The sequence below is a fragment of the Lytechinus variegatus genome, chromosome 14 (genome assembly GCF_018143015.1).
Source record: "Lytechinus variegatus isolate NC3 chromosome 14, Lvar_3.0, whole genome shotgun sequence".
Lineage (NCBI taxonomy): Eukaryota > Metazoa > Echinodermata > Echinoidea > Temnopleuroida > Toxopneustidae > Lytechinus > Lytechinus variegatus.
The window spans coordinates 19,348,554-19,373,906 of record NC_054753.1 but is presented as its reverse complement, the minus strand read 5'-3'; the positions used below and the strand labels follow the sequence as shown (position 1 = coordinate 19,373,906).

General features: G+C 37.6%; 3 protein-coding genes across 3 annotated transcripts; 1 reads left to right on the top strand and 2 right to left on the bottom strand.

Moving 5' to 3' along the window:
- The first annotated feature begins 559 nt into the window (after window positions 1-559).
- Window positions 560-1,219, top strand: LOC121427967 (G-protein coupled receptor 52-like). The gene has a single exon (XM_041624546.1). It carries the CDS (start codon window positions 560-562, stop codon window positions 1,217-1,219), a length of 660 nt encoding a protein of 219 aa, XP_041480480.1.
- Window positions 1,220-2,153: 934 nt separating this feature from the next.
- Window positions 2,154-10,435, bottom strand: LOC121427716 (proton-associated sugar transporter A-like). The gene is made up of 6 exons (XM_041624246.1): window positions 9,530-10,435; window positions 8,848-9,000; window positions 6,836-7,738; window positions 6,342-6,452; window positions 5,363-5,571; window positions 2,154-4,132 (listed from the first exon to the last, which is right to left on the bottom strand). The coding sequence occupies exons 1-6, from the start codon at window positions 9,906-9,908 to the stop codon at window positions 3,920-3,922; spliced, it is 1,968 nt and encodes a 655-aa protein (XP_041480180.1). The 5' UTR covers window positions 9,909-10,435; the 3' UTR covers window positions 2,154-3,919.
- A 7,841-nt stretch (window positions 10,436-18,276) lies between these two features.
- LOC121427966 (rhodopsin, GQ-coupled-like) lies at window positions 18,277-19,326 on the bottom strand. The gene has a single exon (XM_041624545.1). It carries the CDS (start codon window positions 19,324-19,326, stop codon window positions 18,277-18,279), a length of 1,050 nt encoding a protein of 349 aa, XP_041480479.1.
- Between the last annotated feature and the right edge of the window lie 6,027 nt (window positions 19,327-25,353).

Below are 25,353 nucleotides of genomic sequence, written 5' to 3'. Positions count from 1 at the left end.
TGCCTTTCATCATGAACATCTTATGCTTACAGATGCCTTGAGAATATCGGGTGCCACAAGTTCATTTCACAAATCTGTGAATTCATACTGTCAAATTATTGTATTTTTTTTTCCAATAGCGTAACGACACTTGCTACAATTCAGTTACCAATTTGTTAATTTGTAGGAAGTACGGCTCTTGGATACCTCAGTTGAAGGTTTGAGTATGAGCACGATGGCGTCTTCTAATTCTAGCTCTGAATATTTTGAGACGTATTCCACGCTATTTTACCTTAATGTAGCACAACTTCCCTTGTCTGTCCTTGCGAACGCCTTTACATACTGCATTCTTCGCCATTCAACAAGTGGCTTCGACTCTGTGACCAAAATGCTTCTTGTGGCACTGACTTTATGTTATGCGGCCTACGGGGTTGGCCAGGCGATTACATCTCTCCTCCAGCTTGTCCCCATGTCTGCCAATGCCAGATTTACCATCTGCATTTACCAAGGCTTGTTGAGTTGTCCTTGCTTTTTCGCGACATTGACTCTTAATTGTCTTCTTAATCTGAACCGATATATAATGGTTGCAAAACCCCTTCGGTACCATCATATAGTTACTGATCGAAGGGCTGTTGCAGTCATGTCCGTGGCCATAACTTCCTCGATTCTTCTGGCCATTGTAGGATTGCCTATACCCGAGACACCTTCAGGTGACTTCATGATGAACATATGTGAATTTAATGTTGATGCACTCAAAGGCAATTTCGTCCTGATTTTCTGCGTTTCCTTCTTGCTTATGGCGGCGTTCACGTCAGTCCTTTCAACAGTGAGCTTGCTGGTCATTGCCCGAAAGCAATCAAAGGCGATTGCACATGGGGAAATCACGGTGACTGCAGCGGTTAGCACGGTTAATCAGCGCAACGACACCTCAGCTGATGCCGGAGAGGAAATGTCAACGACTAGGAGACAACGAAAGAGCAACAGAAGAGCACTTTTGACCATCTTTCTCCTGAACGTTGTCGTCTTTGTTTCATGGTTACCTCTCGCCATCTTCTATGTCTTGTTAGGCGTTGGTGTTAATATTCCTCCAGTCTTTGGAAGTGTGGTTGTGTTCCTTTCCATGTCTGCGACGTGGTGGCATTGCCTAGTGTACCTGATCACAAATAGGATGTTCCGGGAGACAGCAAAAGATGTCTTTAAGAAAACACTCAGAATATACTGCTCAACTACCACAAAATAATATAGATTAGTAATTGCTTCAAATCATCACTTTCTTTTGTTACTGTGCTATTTTTCTGTGACGTTGATTTTTTTTAATTCGATTCTGGAACTTGGACCCTTGAAAAAGCAATCCCTCAATTAAGCATGACTCTCCGTGGATTTCAACATTTTTTAACATACATGGGGTTCGAACTCTCTGATGGAATGATGCAATGGCTGGTAGATATAGTACCGAGTGTAAATACTTCGGAAATGATATGTGAATCTGTACGCACCAATCATTGATTCAGGTAGAGAGAGTTTGATCATTCTGCTAACGTATGGAGCAAGTGCTTTGAAGTAAAGAAGTTGCCTAATCGCCTTCTGATGATGTGATAGATAGAGAGCATGGTGCTTCGTGCAAGGAGACGACGTATTTGTCCAGTTACTCCCATCCACACATTGCAGCAACCCCAGCAACACATCAGCATCATAATCACGTAGGATAACGTGGATACTATGAAGTATTGCAAGCTGTAAAAGACAGGTTGCCCATTTGATATTGACAGAGGAGAAAGTTTTCTTTTAATATTATTTTTAAGAACTAATGGCTGGACAAACGATTAGAAGAATTTATAAGAACTTAATGTGCCAAGACATAATATTCATGAATAGTTCTTGTTTGTGTTTGTTTGTAGGATTTTCGGCCCGTTGCATTTGAACGCAATTAAAATTTAAAAAACAGGTACAAATATGAGCTTCTGATTGGTTGAAAATCAAGTTGCATTAGATTTCTTGAGTTTTATTCCATTGCATATCTTTCTACAAAGAGTCTTATAAAATGTTACATTATAATTTTGAATGACCAAATATGATTGTATTGGCGAAATATATTTGTATTGCACTTTCGTATTTTAGGGAGAAGAAAGTACTTAAAACTTTTGCTTGGCCATTGTGCGTTCAAGAAGTACACAATAATTTCTTCTTTAATACATGTAATATCTATGATCACTTCTGAAAGAATTCTCAATCGGTAAAATTCAAAGAAAAATAACACATCACACTGACCATGTTAACCATGGTGACCACAGCCATATGTGTTTTACATAATTACACATAAGACTGTGTAATTATTAAGTATAATAATGTATTTTTATGAGCATTATAGCAATGATACAGATTATGTCAAAATTACTTCATGTGAAATGAAAGAACGCTTGTATGGCTAATGTTTGAAGTTCTATTTGAGTATAATTATGTCTCAGTAAATTTAGATAAAATTGTCAAGAGAGATACTGACAACAAATATTGATTCTATATGAAGACGGTAACCATGACAACCAAATTTCACCATAATATGACACATTTTAGTGGTGCATCTTACAATGAAATAATATATAGAACTCAACGTAACTCATATTTTTGTTTCTATAGGCTTTCAACTTTTAATAGGTGTCAATGATCGTCCCTTACAAACTGTCTGGTCTCATACTTGCAATATTTTGATGATTGGTTTCATTTTTTTTCATTCGAACTATGCTCTTATAAAGATTCTCGTAAGAACGTTTATTTAAGGAAATATAGCGATTGTGTGAAATACTCCTTCTCCCTTTGGCATAAAACAATGTCAATCAACATGTGAGCGATGACAAAATTATTAGGGGGAAAACTATTCAATTTCAAAATCGATTTTATCGGACGAATTCGGCTTTGTAGGAGGATTTTGTATCATTCTGCAAGTGTAATAAATTTCGATATTAAAAGGTAATCAATAAATGCACTTTCATGGTAATAGAATTATCCAATCTATGATCTTGAATTTTCTGACCCGACCATAATCTGATAATAGACGTTATGCATATTACGTCACAATTTCGAATCGTCCTCCACAGAGAATAGATAGTTTTTGCATTACCTTCGGAGCTGCTCTCTGTTACTGATAACGCACCAATTCCTTTGAAAATGCAAGTCGAATCATAATGGAGAGCTGAGAGGCTTTTGCCGAAAGTTGGTGGACCGGAAAAGCAGCGTAGTCTCTTGCTTTTGGAAAATCCTGAATCCGCCCCTAGGCCTGCTCTGTAAAACCAAATATTGCAATTGTTCGTCTGGTGCACGGTGCAAATCTTCGGATGATCTGCTGTCCCGGTCCACCCACTTTCAACAAATCCTCATCTCTACATTGAGATTTGACTTGTATTTTCAAGGGACACGGTGCATTGTAGAGAGCGGCTCCGAGTTATGTGCGAAAACTCTTTATATATGCGCCAGCTGAAGGTCACCAACGCATGCCAGGCAGGCAAATGGCATCTGCCTCGAAGATGACGTTAATGCGCAAGGTCAATGCTCATGTTACCGAATCTCACCTTCGGCGTGTGCACTGTGCACCTAACTCTCTCTCTCCCTCTCTCTCTTGCTCCTACTTCTCTATCTCTGGTCCTCCGCCCTTCATTTAAAAGAAAACAACACAACATTTGAAATATAAGACATCAACATACTGAAATAATAATTTAGACTACCATACGAGCGTTATTATTCCAATAAAGTAAAATGATATGAATTCACACAATCTTTTACTTTGTCCAAACCGACAAAAGTGACTTTGTCCCATCACATTCACCGATAGTGATTATTTGTTTTATTATGATGCAGACTCGAGTAAGATGTTTAAAAACGCAATAGCTATATCCTCATAGCTATGCTGGAAATGTCTAGCTCTCTCACCCAAAACACTGTTCGGCCATCATAACTCGTAATTTACAAAACAAGCTGAGAGGATACACGAAATAAAGGCAGTTGATGACGCAAAGACGACGAGGGCGAGTCGAGTACCGGTCGAATGGACGATGGGACCGATCAGCGTGGAGACCGTGATTTGAGCGAATAGGACTTGACTTCCAAGACCAGCCAGATCACTAGACGAACTGCGAACCAAGCCACCATCAGGATTTTTAAACTGAAAAAAAAATAACAGTAGAAATCTGTGAAATCAATTGAATAAGAAACATAAGACTGGTATAAGGGCAAAATGAAATCAGTTGACTTGCCTTGAGTCACTCGAATTGGAAATGATAGACATGATATTGGGGAGAAATAAAATTCATTTGATTTGTTTGTGTATTTCGGTTTTATGGCAATGAAATATGAAGATCATCTTTGTTGCCCTGAAAAGGATGAAACCTGACAAATACTTGGGTACGGGGTAGCGAAATGCGGACTAACATTGGGAGTACGACCCACCCCCTTCCCCGTCAATAAACCAACTACTCGTTGCTGATGTGGTGTACGGTACAGCATGTGGAGTGTTATAGAAACAGTGGATGGAAGAAGAGAAGAAATGGATAGGCGAGAAAGTGGAGATTTGGAGACGGACAGTCAACCTGCCCGAAACGTCGAGTCTCTCTACTACTCATCATCTCTACTCGCCGACTCAAGCCAGCATCTCCTCATCAGCTCTACTACTCAAGCTGTTCTCACTCAACATTCCTTCTGGTTTACAGTCCTTTTCAGGACTAGTTTCAAGAAAGAATACTCTACTCTCAAATCTCCACTTTCTCACCTATCCATTTCTTCTCTTCTTCTATCCACTGTTTCTATAACACTCAACATGGTGTACTGTAAACCACATCAGCAATTGTACATGCCAACATGCAAACCTTCAATCAACTACACGTTATCATCTGATTTTGTGCTTGTACGGTCAGCCATCTTTCCACCTTCATGTCAACATCCCCCGCCCCCCCCCCCCAAAAGAAAAACCTCTCAGTGACCCCTGGTAATTATCCTCGGGGCAACGTTGTTACGCTGCGAGAATGTTAAAACTGACACCAATTGGTGTTAATAGAGGACCACACAGTGAGGTGTTAAAATTACACCCTAGAGATTAAACATAACACCAAAGAGTGTAAATGTAACAACAAAAGGTAATAACACCTATAGGTGTAAAACTAACACCACCAATTTAACACCGGTGTAAAAAAAACTGGTGTGGTCCTCTATGTACACCGGTTAACACCACAGTTAGTGCTGTGTACTAAACCTTTGGCAGATCAGTGCTGAAAACTCAACGTCCAAACAGAACATGATGAAAACGCAGATCGAGTTAAAAAGCATTTTCCACTTAAATTTTTCAATCTCTATGAAGCCTTTCTTTCTTTGAAAATAAACTAGGTTTTAACAACTGTACCTTATGAGAGCGATGGTAGGCTGCGATGATACATTCTGGTATCCTTCTGATTACAGCTAACTTGATTCCGAACGTCACACACAGAGAGATGGTCACGAATGGGTAACTGATTGTCAGGAACATCGACCCGATACCGACGGCGTAAATGAGTTGACCAAATACGTAAATTGTTCGCAAGCTCCAGCGTTTTTCGAGAAATTTGAGCACAACTGTAGTGTGTTAGGGGGGATGTAAACAAACAGAATTTAAAAAAAACATTGAAAAGCTTTTTAGTATTTGACGTATATAAAGGTAAAGAATGTATGGTTATGTCTAAATTGCAAGATGATGAAGAGGATTATGATGATGATAACGACGATGATGTTGTTGGTGGTGATGATGAATATGATGATGACGAAGATGATAATGTTGATGATGATAATGACTTATAGATATACCGTGTGCATATATATATATATATATATATGTATATATATATAGATATATATATATATGTGTATATATATTATATATACCAGATATTTATATATGTATATATATATATATGTGTATATATATATATATATATATATATATATATATATATGTATATATATATATATATATATATATATATATATATATATATATATATACATGTATGTATATATATAGATATATACATATACATACAATTACATATATATACATATATATATATATATATATATATATATATATATACATATATTTAATTGTGACAAAATTAATCCTTGATATAAAAGTTTGTATTTAGGAATGTTGGAAAAAATAATGACATCATTTCATAATTAATATAAAAAGAATAAAGAATATATTAAGGTACATGTCATGGCCCCCAAAACATATTAATAACATCATAAAATGAAAATGAAAATATTGATGACTCAGTTTGTAAGATTTTTTTTAAAGATAAAAGAAAAAAAAAATCATTTTGAACGAGGATGAAATAAATACGTACGGCTAGAAATAGCAGCGGAAAATGAGAATACACATAGTCCCCAACATCCCATCTTTACACCATGTTGATATCTTGAGTAAGCTGTGGAGTTTGAAGAGGCGCTGGGATCACCTGGGAATAGACATCAGATTGATGGTGGGTGTTAAAAAAAAGTTGTTCGTAAGTTATTACGACTAGTGATCATTTTTTTTTCATGCTAAAGGATATATCCTTGTCACCTAGCACAAAAGAACATAGTCCAATGGTGCGTAACTCTAAGAAACGCTTCCAAAAAGCACGCGTCGGACCTTCATAACAAAATTTTAATTTTTCAAAGCAATATTTTTCGAGTAAGATTTTTTCTGGTTACATTTTAAGAACAGTCGAATTTCTCAGACAAATTATTTTTTAAGATTACACATACATGTACGGAAAAAAATAAAAATGGAGTCGCATAGAACCAAAGAAGTGACCTGAATTTGATCTAAACAAACAAATGACATAGATTTCCTTACCAAGATATACAGTACAACCAATGAAATCGGTGAAGTATAAAAGCATCGTTAAGAAGGCTATCCAAGAGATGTAACTGCAGAACATTAACTTCCGGAGAACACATGGCATGAATATGGCTGACATCATCAAATGTTTCACGGAAACTAATTCTTTCTCATCCGAAGACAACATTCTCTCTTCATCACCAGCACTACTGCTTTCAGCCACCAGGCTAATTCCGTGGCTGGACGCATCACCGTGTGTTGTCGATGTCACGGGTAAGATCGCAGCCGAACTACTGGCGATGGTAGAACGATCCGTACTGACGTCGCAGTCGAAATCGATGTTGAGTCCGTTATTCGTGTTCGATGATGACACCCTGAAGGGACCTCCCGCGAAGTTATCGTGTATTTGAACGTCATTGCCGTCTAAATTTGGGAAGAACTCTAAATGTGATGGCTCGGGATTTCTTGCAGCCGATTTCTTAAACCGTTCCGCATCATATCCACACATACTGCGATCCCTTATCGTTTTTCTAGAAGGTGCGTTCCTTTTTAGGGGACGTTCAGGTGTGGGTAGATCAGAGTGAGCTATGTTGCTTTTTTCGCCAAGTAAAGGCTGTCTCTCATCTACATTTATGTTAACATGTACGGATGTATTTCGAATTGACGATGGTTGTACGTGTTCGTCGTTGTTGTCTACATAAGTGTATGAAACCGGCGCGGATAACGATGAGGAATTCGTTTGTTGTTCGGCTTGATGTGCAGTCTCGGGGATGCTGAAGAGTGTAAGTGCCAGGGTGATCGACAGGAAGGCAACGTTGAACAGGCAGATGACGCGTAGTTGACTACCCAGCGCTCCCCCGATAGACGTCGACATCCAGTCGATGGCTACGAAGATGTATCCAACCCCGCCACCAAGACCTCAAATTATGGGAAGAAAGTAAATATTCAGAGAGAAAATATGTTTCATATACACTCTAAAAAAAGGTTTACCCAATATTGGGTAAAATGGGGACATGCATGTTGGTTGGGTAAAAAAAGATACTCAATTGCAATATTTTGTACATTTTATACAATGTTTCTTAGAAATAGCACAATATTGGGGTAAAAAAGAAATGCAGAAAACAAGCATGTTACCTTTCTACCCAATATTGAGTAAAATTGGACTCAGTGTTTTTAGAGTATAGACTGCGGAAAGCTGGCTAAAAATAAAAAAGCCCTTATGCATGAAATAAAACTGTACAGGAGATTAAGATCTTAGGCAAATATTATGTAAGGTTTTTGTACACACGGGCTATCTCCATCGTTATACTGTACTGTAACCAAACCTTCACTGTTTCGGGTCATACACCAAAAAGAGGTAAATATTTCGATAATCATACTATGGACAGTTATTCCACATAAGATTCACCGTAGAAGTAGGCTTTAAGTTTTGATTGAACACCATCATGATGAACAACACAATAAATTAATCATCTGTCTTTATAGCCTCATGAGAGCGATCTTTATGAGATCGTAGCTGCGTCGTTCCTATGTATTCGATGTAAATACTCGAAGGATATCATACGAACAGAACATTTTATTGACTGACTCATAAGAAAAACTGTGCAGTTCGCCTTGATGTGTGATCCACTCCGGGGACCCACTATAATTCTTCAGCCATCTTTCCATCTATATGATAAGTTTCAGGTATAATAATCATTTTTTTATCCTTTGCGTGCTAAAGTTTACCAATTTACTTATAGCAGCTGCTATTCCTTTATTTACATTCAAGAAAGGGATACATAGGGAGAAGAGAAAGTGCAAAAGAAGAAAATGCAAAAGGATCTCAATGTTTTAAGCAATCAGAAGAAAAATCGACCCCATTTGCCTATGAAATGATCATTGCCATGTTAAGTGTCTAACAGAATTAATATCTTGGTTGCATGTGGTCAAATCAAGTTCTGGTCAGATTATATCAGAGATTTGATTATTTAGACTACATATCATTCCTTTATGCATGTTAAGAGTGTATATCTGATCATTTATACCTGAAAAGATGATTCGGATGTTGTTTCCTGTGATGAAGTCGTCCTGGTCACAAACGTCGACTAGGTAGGCCTTTGATGGTATGTCACTGGCGTTGCTGCAGAAGTCCACGAGCACAAGACCAAAGACAGTCAGAAGAATACAAGCCAACCTGTCTTTAAACGATTGATTAAAAAGTAGAAACGATAATCCATGAAGTTTGAGAAGCTTAGTGTAATTTTTTAAGAAGAAAAATTGTCTTGATTTATCTATTTGGGTCTGCTATAAGCATCTGAAGGATGGTCCTCTTGAAAGATCTACTGCACGAGGATTTTTTACTTTCTAGGACAATTTCACCTAAATGTGGTTTCGCCTCCCTGGGTAGATGCATACATGAGGGGTGCGTAATGTGTCTTACATGTAAGTTGTCTATTACCCTTGGAAGAAAATCATAGTCTGATGTGATGATCGCTACAGTCAACGAAACGAAATCATCACCAAACCAGACGGTGTGATATCATATGAAATAACGTAAAATGTTTCGTCAGTCTAGAGTAGTCAAATGATAAGATAGTTTTCAAGTAAAATGGAATATTGTAGAATTAGTAACACTGCTTAATTGGGAATAATCTGTTAAGCAAATCGATAGTAGACGACTTAGCATGGGGATGGGGGGAAATAATTGGACCCTATAATGCAGCCTACCTTGTGTGTCGTCAGTGATTATGAATCCAATATCTCTTCCGTTTAGGAAGAGGACAACCCCGACGATGAGACCCATACCAAGAACAAGAAGAAACGGTCTCCTGCGTCCCCAACTGCTCCTGCATCTCTCACTGGTAGCCATGATGATAGGGGAGAGGAAGTACCCCATGACTGGCCCTCCAAGCCATCCGATCCCGAACAACTGGTTCGGGAGACCAAGGGCAAGGAGCAGTGGAGTAGCGAGGGATGTTGCAACTGCATATCCGAAAGCCACACCGAACACAGACGCGTTGAGACGCAGTAGTTGCCATAGTGTTTTCTTTGGTTTTCTGCGTCCAAGGTACTGGGAGTCATGAGGGTGTTGCACGTCTACGTCCATAGCTGCAACGTTGCAAATTAGCTCGATTCCTTAATCATATTTGTCTCGGCATTGTTTATTGCTGACACAGCTAGAAACAAGAAATACATCTCCAATTTTGCTCATTTGTGAAGGTTGTGAAAAATCGTTGTGATACTGCGGTACGTAACCTCCTATCATTTTCTTTTCCAAACGATATTACACTGAATACCACTAAAGCACATGACTGTAAAACGTATTATAGCGAGTGGATGCTGTTCTTTGTTTTTATCAAAGGCATCTTAGTGCGTAAACATGGCAGCTTTATTCTGTACACAAACCTTCCTAGGTCTCTACCTCGACAGCCTAATCACTTTGTTTAAATATTAACCCAAAACATTACCTTAGCGATGTTTGTCTACCGCAATTGCAAACTGTACTGATATGTCCCAATAAACATCAATCAACATGATCAATGCATAATGTGAAAATCTCGTTCACTCTTGAAAATGTATAAAAGTAGAGACGTACCCTCGTAAAAAATGCTTACAGACTTGTAAAAAAGAGGTGTACGATTAACTTAGGAGAAAGCTAGAAATGTCATTATATAATAATGTGTTGGGAATTTATCCTGTGCTTTGTTTTTGTACAATATCTAGAAAAGGAAATGAATATATCATCAACAATATGCAGAATCGTATCGACAATATTCTGATCCCTCAAACATGTCAAATTGCTTGCAACAACCTTGAAACCATCAAATTTGAACTTAAAATCTCTCTTTTCCAGCATCTGTGTGCATAACGTGTTGTATTTATGGGAGTCGGCGCCTTTGAATGTAGCCTATTGTCGAGGTCCTGGTGGCTGCTTCCCGAGCGAAACGAGGGATATAGCGGAGCATCGCGCAGCCCGGCTCGCTTCGCTCAGGAAGCAGCCGCCATGGCCTCGACAAGAGGCTACTTTGAAAGTTTTTCACAGATAATTGGAGCTATAAAAATGCTGTTCATCATCAACATCATCATAATGGATATTATACCAGAGGTCTATAGTGGAACTGCCCCCATATTGTAAACACACAACAAATAGAAATACATTATAATAATGTAAATCGAATGTTACAAAAACAAGGGAGTCACATTCCTCAAAAATAATGCCTGTATTTTTTTTTAAGACGGGTCAAATTTTTAACCGCACTATCACAGTTTCTTCACGCTTTTTTCCTCTTTCCATCTCTCTCATCACCTCTCTTGCACCATCTATTCACTACATATCACTACAAACAGTTCAAACGGGAAACGACTAAATGGGAAAAAAACCTTTAATATGTAACAGGGACTAATGGTGGAATCAATTTTATTCTTTCTCCTCATTTTGTACATATTTTATCTCTTTTCATGTGTATATACTGTTTTCGCTTAGTTTTAGGTAACATCTGTACAGTATCATATTTTATTTGTTCTGTTATTTTCCATAGTGAATTATGCTTATTTCATTTCATTTTTTCAATATTAGTATTAATGCTCTATTCTTTGTTTATATTTGAATAATACCATGTTTTATATTTGTGTTTGTTCACGAAGGGCCTCAACGAAAACCAGCTTGTTGCTGATTGAGCTACCCTTCTTTTAAATATTTGAAATAAATAAATAAATCACACACGCACACATACCTCCCCTGTCCCTTTCTCTCCCCCCCCCCTCTCTCTCTCTCTCCCTCCCCCCCCCCCCCCCCCTCTCTATCTCTCTTTTACTCTACATGTTTCATTCAATTTGAAATAAAGCTAATCACTTAACCCTCATCTTGTTTTCATTTTCTTTCTTTTTTCCCTTTTTTTGCTCAATACTATTCATAAATGTAATTCCGAAAGTGCCAGTGCATTTAAACTAGGGTTCCAAATGGTTACAATAATTAATCTGACTTACGCGTGTAATATTGATTACATTGTAATATTAGATTTTCAAGATGAAATAATAGGCCTTTTATCATCAAGAAATGCTTAATTTTTTTAACAAGTTTACTATCAGTCACTCAAATTCAATGATTTCAGAAGCTTTAAACTGCTATTGAAATTTTGTTATAATGACAAGTGTTATGAAACGGTCCGGCCAGATTTGGTGTGAAGCTTATCTCCGATTTTATTTGAAAAAAAAACACGCGATACATTCTACTTTTCATCATTAAGCATTTATTGAACATCCATCAAGCAAACATAATTACTCAAATAATGATAAAATAAACAGACTTGATCACGATGGTATAAAGCATATAATTGATCACGAAAGTATAATCACGATACACGCAGCTGATGTGGCGGTATGGAAAGTAGAGAAAGGCATTTAATTTGTCAAAGCCGACTCCATTCCTTACTACCTAACTATATAATGTTAAATATAAAGCGTACAACAGTATAAAAATTACATCATGTGTACAAATAGAAAACAATAGCATCTTGAAATTACACCCCTTTTTCCTTTCTTTTAAAATAGACAGGCTGGCACATCCAACGATAATTGGAAAGTTGTTTTAGTTCCAATATACGTTTAATAAACATAAAAGTAGAACATGTGTGCCAATCGATAATTCGTTCCAAATACCTGGCCTTTTTAAAGCGTTTTTTTTTCTTTCCTTTTTATTCCAGAGAATAAAAAAGAACCTTTATTTCATAATATAAACAAAACGATAACGAATCAAATTATTTTACATAACTCTTTTACGTACAATGTTTTACATACATTCATTCTTTTTAAATCTTGTCCGCATAACATACACTATTTTATATAAAAAGTACTAGTGATGCCTACTTCATGAAATAATTTACAAATAGCGACCACTTCTGATGGTATTTCTCACATTGATTGTTTTTCATAAAAATGTAATTTTCCAAAAAAATCTTTGAATTTCACTTTTAAGTAGATTGAAATAAGGTTATTTATTATTCATTTTCATTATATATATATATATAAACAACATAACTTAATAGAATGATATTAAAGCACAAATATTAATTGATCTAATTCCAAATAAAAACATTTCTCGATCAAGCTGTAAATTAATAAAATGGTAGGAGGTTGGTGTTGTATTGTGCCCCTGTAGTCCAAGCTATGTTGGAAAGTTACAAATGCAGAGGTTGGCGGTTCGAGCTCTGGTCACCTCTTTCAGATGGTGAACTTAAAGGTTGGTCCCAGACGTAAATCATCATCATATCTGATTGATACACATTTGACAAAACTCGATTTTAAAACACACAATCATGAGCGTTTTGTTTAGTCAATTGTTGTAACATCCTACATTTCAGATCCCTCAGATCCCGTGAAAACTATTTCTTAATCAAATCATACATATTAGTGTTCGGAAATGTTGGTATTAGATTTCAAATTACCAAATCGATGATAACGATAATACTAATAAACAATTTAAATGATGCAGATTTACAAAGCACAAACACGCCGTTAAAAGACATTCATGGTGCTTGCCCAGCAATAGTTCTCCTGCAAAGCTTCAAATTATACAAAATCTGAAAATTAATCCTAAATAAAAGGATAGAAGCGTTTGCTAGTATGTACAGTTTTTAAACATTGGCAGAATTCCTCGCTACCTCCTGGTGGCATCCGGTGCCCTCCTGCTGGCTGCTGCGTTACCAACAATTTAAGAGACGAGTCAGGTTGAATCAATACTAACCATTGTAATATGTTTCATTACAGGAGCTCTAACAAATGAAGACACTAGCCCCCAACAGGAAACCAATTAGATCAATGAGTGATGAAAAACAAGATCTAGATGTGCGTAATATACAAAACATTAATTTCTCTAACGATGGCATGTAGGCCCTACTGTAGATCTAGAACGATTCCAAATAATCGCCGTGGTATACGAGAAGGACACAATATCCCCTTATAAAGTACATGACTTAATATCATGTTTAGTTAATAAACCGTTTAATTACACTTTCGTTCTAGTTAAACTTACAAAAACCGCTTTCGGGCACCCAATGTTGAAAAACACAATGACTAAATATTATGTTTCCTAGCTAATAAACCGATAATGACTTATTTTCTCTTTGAACCAACAAAAAATGTCGCCTTGCAGCACCCTAATTGAAAACCACAATACCTTTCGAGTCCAAACCATAAGCGCATATGTGAAACTCAATGTTGTGATTAGTGCCAACGTTTACCAATTGACACAGATCGAGATGAAAGTACAAGGTGGTATTATTACTCTGTATTTTTATACAAATCACTCGGATGCCGATGAAGATGGGAATTCCAGCTCATTCCAGCGGACTGGAGTGTATCTCGAAATGCGAAACCTCCGGGTGTACACGGTGCATGCCGTCAGCATATTCCAGCTATCCAACCAACCTTTCAAGGTAGGTTGTGTAATAAGAAGCTATCGAATCCGCCAGCATGAACTTGAATTTGAATTCTCTGAATGAACATGAAAATAAAACCATGCCCATGTTGGCGCAAATTCGAGAGGTTTCTATATAAACATGCTCTCTCTCTCTACCGGGCAAAAAAGGCCGGCGTATGCTTGTCAGAGGCGTCGATCCTTGGGGAAAGGGGGGGGGGCGATCGCCCCACCAATGAAAATATTGGGGGGCAAACACATCGTTTCCCCCCCCCCAAAAAAAAAAAATTCCGCATGTGCAAAAATAAAATAAGATTGTAATGTTACATAGAAATTAGCAAGCGAGATTGAGATACACAACTCATTCTTTATTTAAAATTCTGCTCAAAATGTCCGCTTTTCAGATTGGAAACGAAAGGTTTTCAGCTCGCGCTTCGCGCTCGCATCATTTTTGTAGCAAACACTCATACTTTTCATGATTATATAGGTGAATAGAATGTCCCGTTTTCAGTTTCAAACCCCAAAAGAACTCCCGCTTCGATTTGCAATAATCTTTTATTGGATCTTATTTTATTTATCTTGTTCTTTATGAAAAACGTCTATAAAACTCAATTTTGTTCAGATCGAAATATAAAATTGTTCAGCTCGTGCTTCACGCTCGCATCTATTGTTTTTATTAAATACCCATCTTAATCATTGGTACCAAAAATGCTAAGAATATCAAGCTTTCAGGCCTCAGCTCGCTCTCGGCACTCGCATTATCTGTGTAGTGGGATATGTATTCTCATTAGTTACTACAAACAGTGCTAAACAGGCACCTCTTTCCTGTTATCAGGTCAGTATATTCAAAAAAATTTAGCTCGCGCTTCGTGCTCGCATTAATTTGTTGGTGAGATATGTGTCTCTATCTCATGAGTCACATATATGTGAGTGTATATATATATATATATATTCTTTTTTTTTTGCCTTTGGAAAGTTCATCCCTGATTTTGCCCCCCCCCCCCATCTGAAAAATGGATCGACGACCCTGATGCTGTAAGTATAAGCCGTGTGCAGAATTCGAGAGGACCACACTGATAGACATTCCTTCGAATCGACCGGAATAACCTGGAATTTGGATCCTCACTATAAACACGACTAATGACCGTCAAACCAGTAACAATCATAAGTCAACATTCGGGAACACGAAACTTCTTTTTTTATCTAAATTTGAACAAACTAGGCGATTTTATCGGTCTTTACCATGTTTATCGAGATAAATTTCCATTTTGATGTGGCAATATATTCATTACATATTCCTACTGTAAACATTACAATATGAAAGAAAGAGATATTGAAGGAAGTAAATGAAAAACAAGAAAATTATCAGGAATTATGAGAACGAGAAATGAGCTCCCTAACGCTGGGATAATCTGGCCCAGAATTTCTGAAGGATATCCAAGGTTGTTTCACGAAACAACTTGTTGGTTGTGATATAAACGAGCCAATGCCAGCAAGTTGCTGACATGATGGATATCATCATAACGCACTTCATGATTGGCGACACCTTGACACCGCTAAAGGCAAGGCTGTAGAAGATAATCAGAGGGATCCATGAGACAATGACCACAATGTTCAAGATAAAGATGGTCAGGAAGGCTCTCCTATTACGAAAATGCTGTCTCTTCGTGATTGCAGCCACGTTGTCACTCCCATCCGATTTGGAATTAGCAGCCGATGTGTTGACTGTCTGAAGGCTCTTTCGGGTGACATGGGTCTCTCCTGAACTACTGGAGGCTCCTTTAACGGTATGTTCTTGAAAAACTGCAATGGCTTTCGATTGCCTTCTGGAAATACCCAGCAACCCGATTGTCGAGATTACTGTTATACCAGCCACTAGGATCACGTAGGCAATCAAGAACATGAGATAGTAACTGCCTTTTACTTTTTCTTCGTCCTGCGAGCACAAGTGTCTGTTAAACTGTTCCGCGGGAGTTCCTGGAAATGGTGCTATGATTGTGGTCAGAAGAAGGGCTTCCACTATTGCTATTCCAATAGCCACTGACACTCTGTGTTCAGTTACTATCAAGTGATATCTAAGGGGTCTTGTGACCGTGATATAACGAATCATGTTCAGGAGACAAGTTAAAGATAGTATAAAAAAGAAACAAAGATAGAGGAATGGGCCGTGGTAAAGGCAAACAATGTCTCTCGTCAAGTCCGTTGAGAGATAAAGCTGTGCCAGCGATACCAGTGCTTCTCCGATCCCGAGGACAATGTTCGCTATCGTAAATGACTTCAGAATTTTTTTCGTAACATCGTCAAAACCACTCGTCTCTCTGCTTAGGACGCTGAAGGTAAATCCATTTCCTAGAAGTGAAACAGGGGCCATCACCAAAAGGCAATAATATAAGGAGACAATTTCTGGATCGTATGTCGGAATTATCAAAGCAGGGCCAAGGCCCGTACTTGAAGTGCTTACGCCTTTTGCAAAACTTCTGGTGTAACGCATGATCATCATTGTCACAAATAAGAAAGGTTGCAGAGAACTCAAAACAGACCTGCACTTATTAGGATCAGCTAGTTCTGCGAGTGAGAAGAAGCTTCAAGCGAGGTTGGATATATACTGAACCAGCCACACGAATGTATAGGGAACTTTATCATCCATTATGTTCAACGTCAATCATAATGTTTAATTTTAATCTGTAAGCGATTGATCAAATGGGGATAAGTAAACTGAAATAAATTTGCAACCCTTTTATTGACCGTCTTTTTTAAAAAAAGGAAGTTCATTACGATGGGTTAGCAACCTAATTACTTCATGGCGATTACTTCACTGTCGGCATCATTTTAAATTACTCGAATTTCGAATGTTAATCGAATCCACCACAGACTTGAAAGACAGGCCTAAAATACAACTTAGACCTAATTAGCTTCCAGTCGTCAAAGAAGAACGGGGGCACTTGACTCAAAGAAGGTAAAAAGAAACTGATTATGACATTTAAAAGGAGAAGCTTTGCTCCGCGATAAGTATCCAGTCAATCAACATGGATATGGCTCTGGGACATGGTTAATTTGCACTCGGGCAGCACCACTTGAGTAGCAACCCTTTTGATTTTTCAAGTCGGGAGAATAGAATGATAGGGAAATAAATCAGGGCCCTGTCTTACAAAGAGTTGTGATCATGGGCGAAAATCCCGGGCGGACGTGTCCCCCCCTACTCAAAGAAGTAGGGGGGACACAATATCAAATGTCCCCCCTACTATTTGTGGTCTTTTATGATGGTAAGAAATACATCACTCAAAATCGAAATAAACCATGTATATATTTTTGAACGAGATGACCTTACTTTTGGGAAGAAAACCTTTTTTTTTTGCTTGTCAAATTTATTTTTGTCGAAATGCCCTTAAATTTGGGGTGATTACCTTTTTTTCCTTGTCAAATTTTCCAGCCCCTTACCTTTTGGGAGAGATTTCCACCCCTGGTTGTGACTGATCTGATCAATTACAACTATAGACGACCAGCAACGTCAACATCTATTATTCATGTTCACAATATTTTCGAACTATGATGTATAATCATGCATTCAATGTTTTCTTGAAAAGTTCGTCTTTCCATGCTAAGTAAAAACAACGTGAAACTAGATTTATGATTTTAATAAGAATTTTAAAGAAATTGTCGTCACTTTTAGGTCTTTTTACGACCCCTCTTTTTTCCTACAGAATACACTGGCGCAGCCGCTGCAGACTTTTCACATTCTGCTGCAGATTGAAGCGTCAAGAGAAGAAAGCAGCCGTGCCCCCTCTCATACCGTCTAGCTCATGGTCATATGAGACGATGTATATGTTACAATAAGTAATTTAGATAGTACAAGTAGTAGTAGAAGTATTATTATTATTTTATTATTATTATTATTGTCAATATCATCATCATCATTATTACTATTATCATAAAATGAAAAGAAATCAGACGCCCAATAATGTCCCATATCTCCCGTTTACATGCATACATACATAAACGTCGTACGATCATGACGATAAGATACATTTTTGCGACTGACACACCTTCGTCTGTAGGCCTACTACCAAGAGAGATTGGCCCGGAATTTCTTGAGGATGGACAGGGTTGTTTCACGAAACACCTTGTTAGTTGTGATATAAATCAGCCAATGCCAACATGTTGTTGACATGATAGAGATCATCATAACGCACTTCAAAATTGGTGAAACCTTGACACCACTAAAGGCAAGTATGTAAAAGATAATCAGAGGGATCCACGAGAAAATGACCACAATATTCAAGATAAAGATGGTGAAGAAGGCTCTCCTGTTACGGGAATGCTGCTTCTTCGTAATATTAGCCACATCGTCGCTTCCATCTGAGTTTGAATTACCAGCTGATGTGTTGACGGCCTGTATGCTCTTGCCGGTGACTTTCGTTCCTCCCGAACTGGAGACCACATTATCTGTATGTTTGCGAAAACCTGCAATGGCTCTCGACTGCCTTCTGGAAATACCCAACAACCGGACCGTCGAGATGACTGTTATACCAGTGCCTAGGACTACGTAGGCAATCAAGAATATGAGATAGTAGCTGCCCTTAGTACCTTCCTCGTTCTGCGTACAGGAGTGTCTCTGAAGTTGTTCTGCAGGAGTTCCTGGAAAAGGTGTCGCGGGGATGGTCAGGAGCACCGATTTAGCTATGACCACTCCAATCATTACTGATGCTCTCCGATCCGTTACTATCAGGTGATGTCGAAGGGGTCTTGTGACCGTGATGTAACGATTAATTTTCAGGAGGCAGGTTAAGCTTATAGACAAAAAGAGACACATATAGATCAGTGGGGCTTGGTACATACACACCTTTTCTTTCACGTTCAGGTCTAAAGGGGCAATCTGTAATAGAGACACCAATGCTTCCCCTATGGCGAAAACAGCATAGGATGTGGTTAACGAGTTCAAGATCTTTTTCATGACGTCATCAAAGCCACTCCTGTCATCCCGAAGTATTTTGTATGTTAGTCCATTTCCCACAACTGCAACAGGGGCTATCGCTAGAAGAATGTAATACAAGGCTGCAAGACTTGGGTCGTATATCGGGATTTGCACATCTTGAGGTATGCTAATGTCCATCGTATTATCTACCATGACTTCATCACTACTGCTATAATTGCCGAACTTCCTATTCCTGAATCCATGCTACGCGACAAGCTTTCATTTTGGAACAACTTGCTACTTGCCGAAATTTTCGGACTTTCAATTCCGAAATCCATCATTTCAGTTTTAATATTTGTCTCCAGCAACGTCAAATGCTTCTCTTAGTTTTATCGAGAACCAAAAACAGGCTCTTTGAAGCTCATCTAGGCGCATGCCGATCCGCTCAAGCAATCTACGTTAATGATTTTTTGTTGTAAAGTCTTCCTCTAAAAAGAGGTTGCATAGAAACCAAAAAAGACCTCCACTTATTAGGATCAGTTACTTCTGGGAGTGCGAAAGAGAGTCAAGCGCGGTTGGAGATATACTGAAGCAGTCACACGAATTTATTGTATAGCGAGCCTTATAATCCATCATGTTCAACGTCAATCCTTATGGTTATTTTTAATCTGTGGGAGGTTGATCAAATGGGGGTAATTAAACTGACATAAAATTTCCAACCGTCCGTTGAAGCTCATCTTAGTTCATGCCGAATCGCTCAAGCAATCTACATGTACGGTAAAGATTTTTTGTAGACTGCATCAACCATGTCAACGGTATAAATTAATACAGATTTATGAAGCCCTCTCCACCTATGAAAAGCATTCTGATTTTATATAACCTTGATGCAATATGAAAAAAAATCCAATCAAGGTGTATTGAAAAAAATACTACTACAGTGTAAAATGAATAATTCGTGATGGACGACCGCATTTTCATCGCGATGGGATGTCAACTGCCACAATTATCCCCGTCATATCGGGTTAGCTATAAAAGCACAACTTTTAAGTGGTGCTTAAAAGCCTGGCATTCTAAGCGGCACCACTTTACTTGACATTGAATTATTTCGTCTGAATCACGCATCGTACGCAGAAAGCAGGGCCCCATTTCACAAAAAAACAAACGCACATTTGCTATCACAAATTTACCATCAGCCAATCGGATTGAAGGATTTCAGTAGGTTTAGCCGTTATCGTACAACCAAACTTTGATAAAGCCCCATACTAAATGCGAGCCAACATTGGAGAGGTGGTGGTTCTTAAGCCATCCTACCAACTGTAAGTCATTACCCTCTGTGAAAATGTCAGAAAATCGAGCTCAAGTTTTGTGAAAAAAGAAAAATAATTGGTGTCGCAACAGTATGCAATATATATTACGTTAACTAGGCCGGATGTGGAGCTCTACGGTTTATGATATCCAATTCAAAACAAAATAGTTCATATACTATATTCTGGCAAAATGTATTGAGAAGAACGATTTTCAACTTGGTGGGAACGGAACAACGTACTGGCACGGCTTATAGATGTACACTCAAAAAAATATTGAGTACAAGTGCTCCATGAGGGTAATTATGTGTCAAGCCAAAATTTGCCATTTCTTTGGAAATTTTTATTTATCCAGTGTGATGAAAATTTTGCCCATTCAAAATAAATTACTGCTGAATGTTTAACGTTACTGGACAATTATGCTTCCCTCATTGGGTAAAATACTGCCGCAAATTGGTTGGACACATAATTACCCTCGTGGTGGTAAACAAAACTTACCCGATATTTTTACAGTGTAGTTGAGAATGGTCTGAGGATGGTTTGGATGTGAAGGAAAGTTTATAATATTATGATATCATAAAACAGCATATTTGTTCAAGGTATCCCCACTCAGTGTTTCAGACAAATTCTGGCCCATCACATAGCGCTAATATTATTTTAAAATAGAAAACCTTGCACAATAACACACAACAAATGTTGAAATGTGCGAACTACTAAGTTAAATATCAACTAAGCAATTCAATATTGTAAGCATCTTCAGAAAGGAATCGTCTGATTTGTTTCATTGTCTACCCGTTTCAGACCCAATTAGAGCAAGCTGTCTTGGAAATGATGATCAATAAGTGAACGTTATTTTTAAGTGCTGATTTATTGTGGAGGTTAAAACGTTATTGAAGCCAAGGTAGATCACTCGTGCTTGAATAAAATATTTGGAAAACGTCACAAGCGACATTCATTAATGCTGAATCAAATGGAAAGAGAGACGCAAAGAAAATCTATTCCATTAGCACTTAGACATGGCGGTGCTGCAAGAAGTGTATAGATTTTTAGTAGATCTCTAAGATGGTACCAAAGAAAAGTCTAAAACGCCAAAGAAAGGTCACCTTTTTTCAAAAGGGGTTAGGTCCATTTCAGTTTTGTTGCCAAAAGAGTTAGGTCCACAGAGATTTTTTGGGAAGGAATATCTAAAAAAATATCAAGACAGGTAGATTTCTTGTATACTCAATTTTATGTTCTCATGGTAAGGTATCATGAAAATTTAGTTTCGCATAAAAATATTGTAATATGGGAGAATAAAAAAACGGATTTTCTTGGAGTGGACCTAACCCCTTTTGCAAACAAACTATTCTGAACAGCTCATTTTTCAAAAGGGGTTAGGTCCATTGTTCTTAATTTTTTTGTTTTCTGTCTCAAAACCTCTAAATTTTTATTCGTTCTGATGAGAACAAAGAAAATTTGAAATTCATATGAAAACGTAAATTAAAAGTGGCAAATAAAAGTCACTTTTTTATCAAAATAGATTGGATTCATTCCAATCTAAAAGGGGTTAGGTCCACAATGATAAATTTTAAAAGAATATTATAGAAAAAAATTGAAGACAGGTAAATTTCTTTGATATCCAATTTCATGTTCACATAGTAGGGTAGTACATCATGACAATCTAGTGAAAATAAGAAACATGTTTTTTCTCGGGATGGTAAAAAGTGGACCTAACCCGTTTTGCAACTAAACTCTTCATATATATATATATACTGAAGCCCCCCCCCCCCCCAACACCTACGTAGGCAAATTCGCCATCAGCATCGTGAAAAGGAATAAGAATGAATCAGCGATGCGCTTTTTATGATTTTGAAAAGTTAGGAATGAGTACGGTGCTTATAATTCAATGGAATTTCTCTTTTCAGTGGAATTCCGATAAAGGTTCTCAACTCGATGATTCGAATCAAATTACTTTCCAAACTTAACAATTCATTAATAAATTTATAATCCAATCCAAATAAAAACTTGTTTTTAGGGGAAAAAGAAAAATGAGACAAGCTAATAGGTGAAAATTTGCACAATTTATGAATTTCTAAGACTTCAAAAAAAAAATCATTATACCCATGGATACTTCAAATTGGTTATATGTTCGGCAATGACTACTTTTCCATGTACTCCAATACATAATAGTAATAATAATACTTAAGAAACGTTATTCACGTTTGTACCTAGCGCTTTACAAAAATTTGCATCGAATACAATAATACAACATAATCATAAACCATACAAAACAAAATAAATCATGCATTAAAGAGACATGACTTCAGGTGCTTCTTAAACGTAGGGGTATTGGCAATTTCATTAATGCTTTTTGGTATGTTAATCCAAATATTGGGTGCTGCCATTCCAATGCGTTTGCCGACGAGTGTGAAGAGGAATCTTGGTTTTAATAATTGGGTCTTGTTATCTGATGATCGGAGTGTGTAGACTGATAGATTGTTGTTAAAATAAGATGGAGTTTGATTGGTGACAATTTTAATTACATATAGACAAAGTTTGAAATCAATTCTACGATTAATAGGCAGCCAGTGTTATTGTCTTAAATAAGAAGATGTTTGTGCTTACCGCCCTAACTTAAAAATAAGTCTGGCTGCCTGATCTTGGACACCTTGTAGACGCTTTACATCTTTGGCAGACAAGGGAGAAAACAGACCATTACAGTAATCGAGTCTGGAAATTATCAGAGCGTGAACAGCATGATGACATGTCTTCTGATCTATAAATCGTCTTATTCGCCACATGTTTCTTATATGAAAATTGCATGTGCGTACTACATTGCTAACATGGTTGGTCAAAGAAAAGGATGAATCTAGACTAACACCAAGGTTGACTACACTACGTGACAATGGAATGACATCATTACCTACTTTTAGAGTAAGATTAGTTGTGGATAATGGAGTACGTGTGAAGGCAATAAAATAGGTCTTTTGGACATTGAGACGTAGAAAGTTGGCAGACATCCATGTTCTTATTTCACTAATACCTGCAGCAATATTTGACAAGACATTATTAAAATCAACATTATCGAAATGAATAAAGAGTTGGATATCATCAGCATATACAGTATAATAAAGGTTGTAACGTTTAATTATATCTGATATTGGTGTAATATAACTTGTAAACAAGATGGGGCCAAGCAACGATCCCTGAGGGACACCATATTGTAATGGTACAGATTCAGATAGATGGCCCTCAATTACAACTTGGGGTGACCATCCTGACAAATAAGATCTCATCCACTTTAGCACAGTGTCCTTTACACATAATTTAGATTCAAGTCTATCAAGTAAGAGTTCACTTTGATCGACAGTATCAAATGCAGCACTTAAATCAAGAAGAACAAGAAAAATCCCACGTCGTTGATCAAAAGCAGATAAAACAAAGTCCTGAAGCCTCAAAAGGGCTGTTTCTGTGCTAAAGTTTGTCTTGTATGCTGATTGCATTTCATCATTCAAACCATTACTTGCTAGATGATCAGTGAATTGAGCTGCTGCCAACTTTTCAATAATCTTTGCAACATTACTTAGATTGCTAACAGGCCTATAGTTCTTAATCTCGTCCTTGTTGAGAGAGGGCTTCTTGAGGATTGGAGTAATTACAGCTTTGTGGACATCTGTGGGAAATATACCAGTTTGCAAAGACGTATTTACAATTTTAGTTAGAGAAGAAACGTTAGTCGATGCATACTTCTTTAGGAACCAAGTAGGTTGAGAGTCCAATAAACATGATGTTGAAGACATGTTAGAGATAACATATCTTACATTATCCTCAGAGATTACATCAAACTTAGAGAATGACACAGTTCAGGTGATAGGCTAATATTGTCATCAAACTTTACAGGGCTATTATCTACCAAACTCTTGCGGATGTTTTGAATCTTAGAGTGAAAAAATTATGAGAAACAGTTTGCTAATTTCATTGGACAGTCGAACGGTGGAAGAACTCTCTCATTTCGTCGGAGAAGATTATTAACTGTTTTAGATAGAGTCTTAGTTTTGGCATTCTCCAGAGTTCCAATCAGATAGTTTTGCTTGGCTAAGTTAATTGCATCATTTACATGTGTGATACTATCGCTGAGAACCTTACGAGTAGCTGTAGATGGGTGCTTTCTCTATTTCCGCTCTGCTCTTCTAACTCTGCGAGCGATTAAGATGTCCTCATTAAACCAAGGATTCCTAGTTCGTGATGACTTTCGTCGTTTATTTCTAGGAGCAAACCTATCAAGAGTCTCAAGAACAGTTCTATTATAGAACGCAACAAGAGTGTTCACTGCCAATGTGTCAGGAGTCGCAGTCAGATTTCTTTGCAAGGAATCAACATATTTGTTACCATCAATCTGTTTAAAGTTCCTCACAAAGTATTCAGATTTTGGTTTAACCGGTAACGGTAAACACAACCGGAATCGTAGAAAGTGATGATCGGAGATGAAACTATCATGAATCACAAGATCTTGCATAAAAGTCATATCATCCATTGGTCTGCAAATGCCATATGACATTACATTAGATGAGAGATCAGTTCTTGTCAGAACTAGGTCAAGAGTATGGCCCATACTGTGTGTTGGGCCTTTTACATGCTGAACAAGATTAGATGACTCAATGATGGACAGGAATCCTGCCACCTCTGGTTTGGTGGGTAAATCAAGATGAAAATTAAAATCACCTAGTACAATTACATTTCCAGGAAGTCTCGTCATTTCATTCCCGAACGATTCAAATTCTGACATGAAATCAGTGACTCGTAAACCATTGGTAGACGAAGGCGGAGGGCGATGGATAACCAAGATGGAGTAAACCAGATTCGGTCACAAGATGAGCATGTTCAAAAGTTCGACACGATGGCAGAACATCCATTTTCCGTAAGAGCTCGATGGATGATCTGA

What these genes read in the sequence shown, in the direction of transcription:
- LOC121427966 (XM_041624545.1), bottom strand. Translation starts at nt 19,326, where the DNA reads ATGGACATTAGCATACCTCAAGATGTGCAAATCCCGATATACGACCCA.
- LOC121427716 (XM_041624246.1), bottom strand. Translation starts at nt 9,908, where the DNA reads ATGGACGTAGACGTGCAACACCCTCATGACTCCCAGTACCTTGGACGC. An exon ending in TGGTTGTACTGTATATCTTG is followed by an intron (nt 6,453 to 6,835) that starts GTAAGGAAATCT and finishes GTCTATTCCCAG; the next exon opens with GTGATCCCAGCGCCTCTTCA. An exon ending in TTCCGCTGCTATTTCTAGCC is followed by an intron (nt 5,572 to 6,341) that starts GTACGTATTTAT and finishes AACACACTACAG; the next exon opens with TTGTGCTCAAATTTCTCGAA.
- LOC121427967 (XM_041624546.1), top strand. Translation starts at nt 560, where the DNA reads ATGGTTGCAAAACCCCTTCGGTACCATCATATAGTTACTGATCGAAGG.